General features: G+C 39.1%; 1 protein-coding gene across 1 annotated transcript; it reads left to right on the plus strand.

Annotated features, from left to right (window-relative positions):
* Positions 1-9,563: 9,563 nt before the first annotated feature.
* Positions 9,564-13,013, plus strand: LOC109083134 (gamma-aminobutyric acid receptor-associated protein-like 1). Its single transcript, XM_019097954.2, has 5 exons — positions 9,564-9,760; positions 11,246-11,335; positions 11,671-11,749; positions 12,027-12,145; positions 12,522-13,013. The coding sequence occupies exons 2-5, from the start codon at positions 11,246-11,248 to the stop codon at positions 12,585-12,587; spliced, it is 354 nt and encodes a 117-aa protein (XP_018953499.1). The 5' UTR covers positions 9,564-9,760; the 3' UTR covers positions 12,588-13,013.
* The last annotated feature ends 17 nt before the right edge of the window (positions 13,014-13,030 follow it).

Below are 13,030 nucleotides of genomic sequence, written 5' to 3' on the forward strand. Positions count from 1 at the left end.
TCTAATCTGAATTATACATGGAGACACTCATATGGTGATTTCATAGCTGGCTACGGTTATGATTATGTGTCTCTCTCTCTCACTTAAGTGGTGCTTTTTCCTCTTGCTCATCCAATCCCTTGCCTCCACAGCCCCTTTCACACAGAAGGAAAATTGCCAGATCGCCTTCTGTGTGAACGCAAACACGTCCCGGGATTGATTCCGGGATCGATCCCGGGTTGGGGACCTAGTAACATTGCCGGGTTCAGTCCCGGAACGAGCTCTGTGTGAACAAAAGCCAGAACCAATGCTGTAAAGGGTGTGTCGTAGTGATGACGCACGTTATCGTGTGACTTTTTTAGCGGGTGTTTTGAAGGCAGATCAACGTTCGCGACGAAAAAATATGTGCAAACTGTAATGAAGCAGAGATCTGTTAGTTCCTCACTTTCTGTGCTGAAGCTGAGATCGTTCGCAAGTGATTTCCCGGAATATGTGCGTGCATTCACACACAAACCATAAATGTCCCTTAATGACACGTGATATCAGGGTGTGATGTCTAATGTACGAGTGGAAAACGCTAGGCACGTTAACTTTCACTTAAGCTGCCGAACGATCTCAGCTTCATCGCAGATAGTGAGGAACTACCTGATCTCTGCTTCATTACAGTTTGTACATATTTTTTCATTCCAAATGGGATATATCACCCTCCGAAGGGCACTTTGAAGTGAAACCAATCATGGGCGCCATATTGAAGGGTCATTCCAAACCGAAGTGCTCAAAACTGGCCACTTCAAAGAGCCCTTCGTAATGAAGGATTTCGAAGGGTACAGCTGATGGACACTTTGGGCTCCCATGATCCTTTGCGCAGATAAGTTAGAATACTCACATCCACACATATCATAATAATCTAGATCCTTAACCTGAGTCATATATATATACTTAATTAGTGCTCTGTATACCTGTCTATCCATGAAACCTTTTCCTAAAATATCTTCATGTGTCATTCTTTCCTTCCCAAATTGACTAAATAATATGTCACAATATACACAATATTTATCACACCTAAAAAGTACATGATATACATTTTCAGATATACCACATACATTGCATAACCCATCTTCATGTAAACCCATAAGTGCTAGTGTTGATTTCAACCTTGTATGTCCCAGTCTTAATCTAGAAAGCCACACCTCTTCTTTCCTGTTTCTTCCCTGACAATTTATCCTTCCTACTGTCTGCGTAATATTATAACACCATCTCCCTGTGCTGCTAATATCCCATCTCATTTGCCATTTATTCATTAACTTTTTCTTTAAAATCGACTTTGCCTGGAGAGGAGTTCTCCTTCTTCTTTGGTGTTTTATTGGCGGTTGGCAAACCAGCTTATAGGTGCATTACCGCCACTGACTGGACTGGAGTGTGGATCAAGATTTATGCAATATATTTGATATGATGGGGAGAGAGGGGAAAGGGGGCATATAAAACAAAACAAATAAAAAAACAAAAATTAGAAAATAATAATAAAAAAAAATTTTAATAACTTTTTTTTATTCTATATTCTCTTACTTAATTCACAATCTTTTATACACTTAATAATATCATCATATATCTTGTTAGCTGATTTCCCCAATAAACCTGACAAAGAAAAGTCATGGTGTTTTACTTTCTTCATTGACTGAATAAGGCGATATCAACATCACACCAACATCAACTGTTTTTTTGTATATTATACAAATGTCTACCTGTTCCATGGTAATGCGATTTTATCTTCAATATGATTTTGTATGTTTTTTTGTGTATTATTTAGCTTCTGCTTTACTAAATGGAATATGTAGATCTTTATTCTTAGAGTTTGTTTAGCCAGAATATCCACCTTCTCATTTCCCTCCACACCAACATGAGCACGAACCCAAATGAATTGTGTAGACACCCTTAACATTAATTTCATACATCTTGCAGAATATTTCGTTAATAATATCCATCCTAACTGATGACCTGCCAGATTTTATACTCTCTAGTGCTGAAAAACTATCAGATGCAATGACAGTGTTATTTATTTCCTTCTCTTCTATCTGGGCCAATAATATTGCCAATAGCTCTGTAGCATATACTGACAAATGGTTGGTTGGTTACTCTTTTCTTAATATACAATTCACACATTGGAATATATACTGCTGCACCTGCATATCCAGTATCAGGATCCTTGGATCCATCTGTAAATAAAACCATTGACTGTGGGAAATGTTTCTCAGAATACTTCTGGAGGAATAACCAATGATGAATAGAGGAAACTGATACTATATTACTGTACTGTCATTTATGTAATCCTATATTTCTTGCTTTAGCATCACCTATCCACCCAAAAATTTGTTTCATTATGTTCCCAGCATTTTTTAAATTTGCTTTTGACCCAGTATGCCATCATTAATTTTATTAATGGCATTTCTCCCATTTCCATCTGCACTGATGATACCGGAGATGATTTGAATGCCCCACTACAGATTCTCAGGGCCTGAGCTTGCAATACATCTAATTCCTTGAGGTTTAATTCTGCTGCTGACATGTAAGCTATACATCCTTAGTCAAGAACAGATCTCATGAGTGCCCAATATATGTTTGCAGAGATGCTCTACTTGTTCCCTATTCCTGTCCTGATAAACACCGAAGTATGTTGATGACCTTTTTACATTTTTCCTTAATTTTATTCAGATGAACTTTCCATGTTCATTTTTCATCAAACCAAACCCCAAGAAACCTAACAGCTTTAACTTGCTCCAGTTTTTGCCCGTATAGATTCAAAGAAAGGGGTGAGATTTTTTAAATCCCCATTTATTTGGTCCACCAATTGCAGCTTGCATTTTCTTATTGACATATGATATATTGCGGCCTCTAATCCACAAAGCCCCATCATCTGCTTACAAAGATTTTCCCACGTTTTGTTCAACCTGAGAGAAAATATCATTATTCATTATGTTGAATAATAATGGACTACACATGCTACCTTGTGGAGTACCATTTTCTGCAGTGTATACTCTGAAATATTCATAACCTACCCTCACTTGTATTTTCCTGTTAAATAAATCCAAAACCCAATTATATGTTCTACCGTTAATTCCTAATGATTTTAATTTTATCAGTAATCCTTCTTTCCAGAGCATATCATATGCCTTTTCTACATCAAAGAAGACTGCTATTACTACTTCTTTGTTGGTCTGTGCTTTCCTTATGTCTGACTCTAGGCACAATACAGAATCCATTGTATTCCGACCCCTACGAAACCAACTCTGATATGGAAATAAAAGAGTTTTCTTTCCATGAAATATGTTATTTTTTCTGTGATCATTCGTTCCATGATTTTGGATAAATGTGAAGTCAAGGCAATTGGTCTGTAGCTAGAAGGATCTGATGGGTCTTTCCCTGGTTTAAGAACGGGTACTATTACTTCTTGTTTCCATACTGAAGGAAGTTGTCCAGTATCCTAAATTTGGTTAAATAGATTTAATATTATTTCTAACGAGTTATCTGTCATGTGTGCCAACATTTTATAACATACCCCATCTTTCCCTGGGGTAGTCTTTTGTGCATTAATTATTGCTCTTTTTAAATCAAATATGTTTAATGGTAAGTCTAATGGATTTTCTGACATCTCATTTTCCTTTAAAATATTAGGGTATTCCATTAAGGTTTTATTCCTACTCAGTCTGGCCTCTACTGAAAGATCATCAGAGCTATGAACTTTCAGAAATGTTTGAACTAAAAGTTCAGCCTTTTCTAGGTTGCCACAGCCATCTTATTTCCATTGCTCATCACTGGCAATTCATAATTTCTTCTGACCCATCTCCCCCCCCCACCCACATTCTTCTGATCATGCCCCATACATCTGATAGTTGTACTTCTCTTCCAATACTACTGCAATATTGTCTCCAAAATGTACGTTTTTGTATTTTAATTGTTTTTCTTACTATTGCTTGGGCCCTTTTATATTGGATCATAGCCTCCTGAGAATTATGTTTTTTTTGAGTTGTCTAAATGCTTTATTTCTTGCTTTTAGAGCTTCTTTGCACTCAATATTCCACGATACACTTTTAGAACAATTTTAACTCCTGTTCTTTTAGGGATTGTTTCCTCAGCTGACTGAACAATTTCATTAACTAGTTTATTGTTAAAAACATTTATGTCTCTCTGATTCTCCTTTCGTAGAGCCACAAATCTTTTTCCACAAATTTCTTTAAAAGCTTCTCAATTTGCATTCTCCAGTTTCCATCTAGGATTTCCCCTTTCCTTTTCAAAACAAGTTTTTGTGCCAGCTTTAGTCACTATCGGGTAATGGTCACTCCCTACAGTAGTATCTTTGGACACACTCCTGTTAGGGTTAAGCTGTTGTGAAATGAAGGCGCACGAGGAAGACGAATTACAAAGGGTTTCTTTTAATGTTAGCGGAGGAACAAGGGCACATCCAACATAAACTACATTACAAAATTACTCCAACATTAATCATGGACGAGGAAGAACTAAACAGACAGGGTATATAAGCACACAGGTAATCAGGGAAATGGAGACAGGTGGGGATTAATCAATTAACAAAACAAGAACAGGAAAGGAAACTAAGGAAGACCAAATAAGGAAAGTCACTGAATGTAACAGTTCGCCCCCTCCCGGAACGGTGAGGAATACCAGCGGAGGGAGGGTTGGGGTTCTGGAGGTGGGCGTGGGGCAGGCAAGGGGCAGGTGAAGAGGGAGCAAGGAGCTAGGAACCCGGGCGGAGTGGATGGAGGGAGGAGCCCAGAGCAGGAGGAGCCAGATGGTGCTCTAGAGACCAGCCAGGATGGAGATCCACGGTGGAGTCGACGGTGGGAGGAGCCATGGTGGAGGAGCCGATGTCACCAGGGGGCCGACAGACAGAGACAGCGCCGGTGGGTGAGGAGCCCAAGATGGAGCAGAGCAGCCGCAGAGCCAGGGTGAAGCCGAGGATCCGGAGGGCCAAGGCGGAGCAGAAGGCTCAGGTGACCAAGGCGGAGACGGGGCCCTGGCAGACCACTGCAGAGTCGGAGTGACTGAGGATGGAGGCGGAACCAGAGGGAAGGAGGAGCCTGACAGAGCCGGAGGGATGGAGTGACTAGGCGAAGCCAGAGGAATGGAGTCCAGAGGCGGCGGATGGTCGACAACTGACCAAGGTGGAGCCGGAGGGACGAGGGAGCCCGGTGGAGCAGGTGGGATGCCAGGGCACGGCGGAGACGAGGGAGCTAAGAGCCAAGGCGGAGCCGCTGGGTCGAAGGACTGAGGAGGAGTCCAGGGCTCAGAGGCTGGAGGCGGAGACAGGGAATCCACACGCCAAGGCGGAGCTGGGGACTGGAAGTCCTGCTGCAAACCATCGCGCCCAGATGGCGCGGACTGAGGGTGAGCTGCGGGACTGACTGGCCCCAGCGGAGATGAGGTTGAGGAACTGGCTGGTCTAGGAGGAGATGAGAGAGGGAGGATGGGAGGGAACACAGGAGGGTCAGGGCTGGACGGAACCAGCGGAGAAACAGGAGGATCAGGACTGGACGGAACCAGTGGAGAAACAGGAGGATCAGGGCTGGACGGAACCAGCGGAGAAACAGGAGGATCAGGGCTGGGCGGAACCAGCGGAAGAGGAGCAGAGGACCTGAAAGGTCTAGGAGGAGGTGGGAGAGGGAGGGTTGGGAGGGAACCGGAACCAGCGGAGAATGGGCGGAACCAGCGGAGAAACAGGAGGATCGGGAATAGCCTCCCCAAACCAGTCTATCAGGTCCATTAATTCCTCTCTATATTTCCCAGAAACCAAATGCCGCTCACCCTCAGTCGCAGGAGTGTGGGCAATGCTGTCCTCCACGCCCTCGATCTCCACCAATCGTCCCACGACGCACGGTGTTGCCAGCTCACACACCTGGTCAGTTGCGCTCTCGAGTTCCTGCTCCCTGTCGGTGATAGGCTTGGGCTCTGCGACGGGCTCTGCGACGGGCTCTAGCTCCGTGCAGCGGGATGGTGGCTGGCTGGTCTCTGGTTCAGGAGTGGGGCTGGAGATATCCTCTTCGGCGGTGCAGATGGTAAATTGGGATCCATTTTTCTCCAGCACCCACTCCACAAAAGCGGCGAAATCCTCTCTGGAACCGTTCGCTGGGAGGCGTGCTTTACACCGCTCGCTCAGGCCGGTGTAGTAGAAATTAGAGCGAGCAGTCGGGGAAGTGGGTAAGGCACACCAGATCAAGAAAGTCCCTAGTATGGTCCGCCAGTGAACGGTCCAGTTGCTCCACGCACAGGAGTTGGACTGCTGGGAATGCCATTCCGAGAGGGGGAAAAAAATAAAAAAATAAAGCCACTAAACTGTTTGGGTACGTGATTCTGTTACAGTTAAGCTGTTGTGAAATGAAGGCGCACGAGGAAGACGAATTACAAAGGGTTTCTTTTAACGATAGCGGAGGAACAAGGGCACATCCAACATAAACTACATTACTACATTACTACATTACTACATTACTACATTACTCCAACATTAATCACGGATGAGGAAGAATTAAACAGACAGGGTATATAAGCACACAGGTAATCAGGGAAATGGAGACAGGTGGGGATTAATCAATTAACAAAACAAGAACAGGAAAGACCAAATAAGGAAACTGAAAGTCACTGAATGTAACAACTCCATGTGCTGATCCCTGCTAGATATAAATGTCAGGTCAACTACTGCTTCTGTATTATGAATGTTATCATACCTTGTTCCTTCTCCATTATTAATACATACTAAATATTTATTATCAATAAATTCTTCAATAAGTAGGCCATTTCCATCAGTATTATTACTCCCCCACAATGCATTATATGAATTAAAATCCCCACACCATACTATGCTGATTTGTTGTGGTCCTACTACATCTTCTAAAATGCTTTGATTAAATTTTTCACATGGATTATAATAATTCATAATATCTATGGAGCATCTTTCAGTCCATATCTTACTACATAATTTGAATTTATTTGTACTACCTTATATTTCATAAATGTTGCTACTCCTCCTCCTCGGCAAGGTTCTCTGTCTTTTCTAACTACATTATATCCCTTTATAATAAAATCTAATTGTGGTTTTAATGTCTCCTGTACTTAAGTACCCTTTGGAACAAATAAGATCACAGTTCTACAATGATATTAGGATAAGTCCAACTAAAATTATACCTAATTTATAAAAGCCATTAAACATATTCCATAATACTTGGAATTAATAAATATGAAGATTACGTTGTTTTTAAAGCTTGGGCTATATAGCAACAGTTTTTTTTTTTTTATTATTATTATTATTTTTTTTTTTTTTTTACATGTACAGTAAATTAACATACTTTCCAGAAGTCCGACAATTCACTAAAAATGTTTTTTATTGGTCTCATGAAATATTCTAATTTGTTGAGATAGTGAATTTGTGGGTTTTTGTTAAATGTGAGCCAAAATTATCACAATTAAAAGAACCAAAGACTTAAACTACTTCAGTCTGTGTGCATTGAATTTTTTTTAATACACAAGTTTCACAATTTGAGTTGAATTACTGAAATAAATGAACTTTTCCACAACATTCTAATTTATTGAGATGTGTATATCTTTCCAGGGAGAGCATCCTCATCAAAAGTGATCACAACCGAGGTGCTATCACTTACACTTCTGTTCCTTTTTGTTTTTAACGTTTGACTTCACTTACATTTGCATTTGTTATATTTTCTTTCACATCTTCTACCTATATGTTTACCGGGAGTCCTGTGACAACACCTTTTACGAATTTCTTTCCATTAGTCATAGAACATTCCACTCTCTTTCCATTTATCTTGTTCATTCTGAATAATCAACAATGATCCATTTCTTAGAAATTTAGTACTCTTTATTTCACCAATTTCCTTATTTAGCGTTTTTGTCAACTGTAATGGATTCATACCTTCAAACGAATCTAAAGTACTGCAAACACTTTATATTCCTCTCTCTTCGTTTCTTCTACAGTTTATCCCCTGTCAGAGTCACTTCCATCCGATTTACTCTGTTGTTTCTTTTTCTGTTTATTATCCCATTTTTCATAACTCCCGCCATCTCTCCTAATTCATTTCCTGAACTGTCACTTCCCTCTGCATACCCCTATCCTTTCACAGTCCAGTTGTTGCCAACCGCCTTGGGAGCCAATCGTCTCGCCCTACCTCCGGAGACAGGAAGTAAAGCAGAATTTGGATTCGGATGTGCCTTGATGCCTTCCTGCCTTGGAATGCTGCTTCCGAAGGCAGCATTTTAGAGCTTTCGGACACAGCAAAAATGTTCTGCATGCCAACAGCCTGAACCATATATATATATATATATATATATATATATATATATATATATATATATATATTTATATATATATATACATATCTATGGCCTGAACCACATTTGATACTGTATGCTGAAGCATGCCACAAGAGAAGGAAAAACGGGCCTTTCTAGACATCATAAAAACAATCCAGATTAAATTGACATTTAATTCTGATCAATCTGAAAAAAAAAATCTAAAAATCTAAATATATTTATTTTTATATTTAGCCCCGAATGTATTCTAAGTACAATATACAATACAATAAATACAGATTAAAAAAGGTCATTACAAAAACAAGTTTCATCGTTCACACAATAATACAGTGCCAATAAATAAAACGATATCAAATACACAATCACATTCATAATTATAATCGTAAAATTTCCCCTCAAAACTTTGATTTTCATAAGCATCATTTTAAAACTTTCCCTTTGATACTAATTTGAGAATCAGTGGGTAGGAATGATTCATTGCTCCTTCATGCATCAGCCTGGATGTCATGTGTGCATCTCTTTCTGAGTCAGTCTGTTTTCACTGCTGTGTCACTGTATAATAAAGTCACTTAGCAGTATAGTGTTGTCTACAACTGTATACTGTTTGTCTATTGACATTTTCTTTTTCTCTGTATTTTATTACTATATTGTTACTTATTATTTATTGTCTATTCTCTTTATTATTGTTGTTGTTTTTATTACCTTATGTCTGCACTATGTTTGTACTTTCTGTGCTGGAAGCTCCTGGCACCAAGACCATTCCTTGTGTGTGTAAACACTTGGCAATAAAGCTCTTTCTGATTCTGATTCAATATAATTGTATTACTGTATTGTAGCCCACTTTTGTCACTTTATTGTTGCTGGGTTTAACTTTTTCTTAGATTTGTTTGTTTATTTGTTTGCCGACAGGACACGTAGGACGTTCATAAGGAAAGGCACTAAGTCCACAAAACTTCAGAGAAACGTACTGTGTCTGTCCTGGGTTGCTTCCAGAAGCACATGCTGGTTTCGCCAAGATAAGGACACGTCAGGCACGTAACACAGAGACACTGTAGCGCTCCTTTCATTGGCCTAATTTTCCTTTATCTTGATTGGTTCCACTGGCCTAGAGGACACTTGAGTGACAGCACACTCTGGCCAATAGAAGCACTGTAAAAACATTTAAATGCCGCCTCCTCTCTCTCCTAAATGGCTAGACGTCATGTCAATCTATTTTTGAGATTTTTATTGGTCAGGCCCCAGAATAAGGCGGTACATTATTTGTTGTTGTTGTTTGTGGGAGAAGTGTGGACCAGTCGACATCTTCAACATAGAAGGCAACTTTAAATATATAAAGTAATTTAATTTTGCGGATCGACATCCTTACTGCGCTGATTCGGCCATCTGATATTAGTCCAAGTGGGGAAGACGAGCGTTGTATTTCACTAAATCCATCAGCACCCCATCCAAGGTATGTTTGGTGTTTACCAAAACGACCAGTAAACCCAGTTCGCGACTGAGAGTAAGGTTGGTTTCATGCTGCAAACGAACGTGAATTTGTGGTTTTGAATCAAAGGTTCAAACCCCAACCCCGCGGTTACCCGCACGATTTCACTTCTGTTCCCTGATTTTGCGGAATAGCAGCTCATAACATGTGAGACTTACGCTATCAGCAGTTGTTATGGGCGCAGCTATCTTCATTTATCATGTACTTTATGACGACAGCAGATTATTATTGTTAATTATTAAAAGCTGGGTTTGTGGAAATTGTGCAGTGAGTGTTCCCGGAGCGGACAGTGCTGTGGAGGACATGTTTTCGCATTGCAGCACTCCTTGTTACAACTTCTCTTTACAACATCACGAATAATCGCAAGAACGTTGGCTTCGCGACTGTTTCAGATACAGATAACAGTTAAAAAATAATTTACTGTGGTGTAGTGGTGATATTACATAATATTACGCTACTGAATATTTGCCATATTCATATACCATTGTATTTGCACCAGTACTTGCGTGGAAAATGGCAAAAAAAAATAATAAAAAAAAGGGAAGGAAATGCTCATACACTAATGCATGTTTGTGAGGAATATAGTGCAACCGCAGTGGTCTTCTGCTCAGTAAAACCTATTTAGAGCACAGAAGAAAAAGAAAAAAAACCCTACAGGCCAGAGTCATTTTTGGCCCACGTGATCTGCTGCAGTATATAGATTTTCTGGCATGCTTGTGCACACTCAGCTGTTTCGATGTCAAAGTAAGTGGGAGTAAATGCAAAAAATGTCATATGACACATTTCATTTGTGGTCTAATGGGAAGCCTGTTCATGTCTGAATTATGTAATGTTCCTCTGCAGGGCATGACTTTAGTGAATGGTTGGGTGAACATAAACAAAACAGTGCAGCTGGTCTAGTTCCACTTTAATAAAACATGTTAAAGCATTTTCCACAACCTTTGATAAAATGGCATTAAAAATCTGTAAAGTTGTGCAGGATGAACTAATGCAGAAATTGTGATCGGTTTAATTTTATGTGACAATTCTATCTTTATAATTATTATTAAAAATCGTTCATATTTATTATGCAATTGATTATTTTAGCTATTGTATATTGACAGGCCTGTAGAAAATGTAGACGTGGAATGAATTTTAACATTTGGCAGAAGTATATGTCAACAACATCTGGACTGAGTGCAAAGTAGAGGAAGAGCCCATGGTGGGATGGGAGACGGCCCAAAGAGTTTGATGGAAAAATAATTTGTTATCTCTAAAATATACTGACTGACTGATTTAGAGAATAAATATGTTTTATTAACGATCATTTGCATATCTCATTGTAAGTGTTTTTTCTGCTTGTGTTTGAATGATAATAACTAAGGAGGATGATTTGATGTATCAGATGAGGAAGCCTGAGATGTTTTTGTTTGTTATATTTTAATGTTGATGTGTGTGTTTGGCCCTCAGATGTCTAGCCAGTATCAGCGAAGTGTTCCACTGGAGGTCAGGAGAGCAGAAGGGGAGAGAGTCCGCACCAAACATCCAGATAAAATCCCGGTTTGTTTCGTTTTTTTCACCCAAAAATGAAAATTCAGTGATTATTTACTCACCCTCATGTCAATCCAAATCATTCTTCTGCAAAACATAAAATAAGATATTTTGAAGGATGTTGGTAACCAAACAGCTTTGGTGACCATTCAGTTCTACTGTATGGACAAAAAAAAAAATGTTTGAGGCATTTATCAAAATATCTTTTTGTGTGTGTCACAGAAGAAAGAAAGTCAAACAGGTTTGGAATGATATGAGAGCGAGAAAATAATGACAGAATTTAAATCTTCAGCATTTTCAGCAAATATTATATTGGGTATTTATTTGTTTGCTTGTCTCCGTAGATAATTGTGGAGAGAGCTGCAAGGTCACGAGCTCCTGAGCTTGACAAAAAGAAATACCTCGTTCCTTCAGACCTCACAGGTGACAACTCTTATTTCACACAGTAATGCTCCCCAACAGGATATTACTGATAAAGAATAACATCTGTAAATGTACAGAGGAAATCAACTCATCTCATGATTGTCCATAAGCATTGCGTAATATTAAGGCCTTTTCAAATTTTTTTTTTTTTTTTTGAGACTGTCTGACCTTAAACTTCCCCATTCCTTTCTTCTTTAAGAAAGAAATGAAACTGTTTAGAAACCATTAAGTTTTGATCTGACTGAGTTTCTCTCCACACCCTCCTCATCTTCTCCAGTCGGTCAGCTCTGCTTCCTGATCAGACAGCGGGTGTCTATGAGACCAGAAGAAGCCCTCTTCTTTTTCGTTAAAAATTCCCTCCCTCCATCCAGTTCCCCCCTCTCTACGGTGTATGAGGTAACTCAGGCATCCTTCCTCTTCATTACTGCTGAGTACTGAGATACTGAACTTTTTTTTAGCATAGAGTGTTCAAAAACAAATTTTGTTTATAAAATGCTACATTCTTTAAGTAATGTTATTAATACATATATAAATTGATGTTTAAAAATAAAAAATGGAAAACTGAAAAACTTTATATAGTTAATATAATAGTTAATATACACAATACCATTCAAAGGTTTGTGTCTTTGTTGAATAAAAGTATTTCTTTAAAAAAAAAAAAATCTTACAGACCACAATCTTTTCAACAGTTTATATGCAGTTTTTACATTTAAAAAAAATAATACTAATAAATAGTTTGATCTAAATTGATCATCTCTGTCTCTGTTTTTAGGAACACCATGATGAAGACCTGTTCCTGTACATGACATACAGCAATGAGAGTGTTTACGGTGCCTGAGATGGAGGACGAAAGGACTGGAGGGAAGAGAGAGAGAAAGATGATACATTATTTTACCACTATTATCCCATAATCAATACATGGCACCTACAGGGGGGCATTGTACATAATGGGGACTAAAGGGTGTTGTATGTATTTGTCAGTATTCAGGGGAACTACAATAAACAGATTATTGGCAGTAAAGCATTGGGACTTGAGAATTGAGAGACACTGAAGAGAAAAGAAGAAAATGGAAGGTCAAAAACAACAATAGAGTTAAATTTCAAAAACAACAGTAGAGTAAGCAAGTATTCATTTCATCTTTCTCTCCCAGGACCCAGTCATTTGTATTTAATGCAAATAGGTTTTTGTTATTGTTTTTCTATTTTTTTTAAAGTATTATCAATAACTGTGCATATAATAAAATAATATCTTTAAAATGTTAAAGCTTTTTTTGTGTGGAA

Source organism: Cyprinus carpio, chromosome A16, assembly GCF_018340385.1.
Source record: "Cyprinus carpio isolate SPL01 chromosome A16, ASM1834038v1, whole genome shotgun sequence".
Lineage (NCBI taxonomy): Eukaryota > Metazoa > Chordata > Actinopteri > Cypriniformes > Cyprinidae > Cyprinus > Cyprinus carpio.

What these genes read in the sequence shown, in the direction of transcription:
- LOC109083134 (XM_019097954.2), top strand. Translation starts at nt 11,246, where the DNA reads ATGTCTAGCCAGTATCAGCGAAGTGTTCCACTGGAGGTCAGGAGAGCA. An exon ending in CGTTCCTTCAGACCTCACAG is followed by an intron (nt 11,750 to 12,026) that starts GTGACAACTCTT and finishes CATCTTCTCCAG; the next exon opens with TCGGTCAGCTCTGCTTCCTG. An exon ending in CCCTCTCTACGGTGTATGAG is followed by an intron (nt 12,146 to 12,521) that starts GTAACTCAGGCA and finishes CTCTGTTTTTAG; the next exon opens with GAACACCATGATGAAGACCT.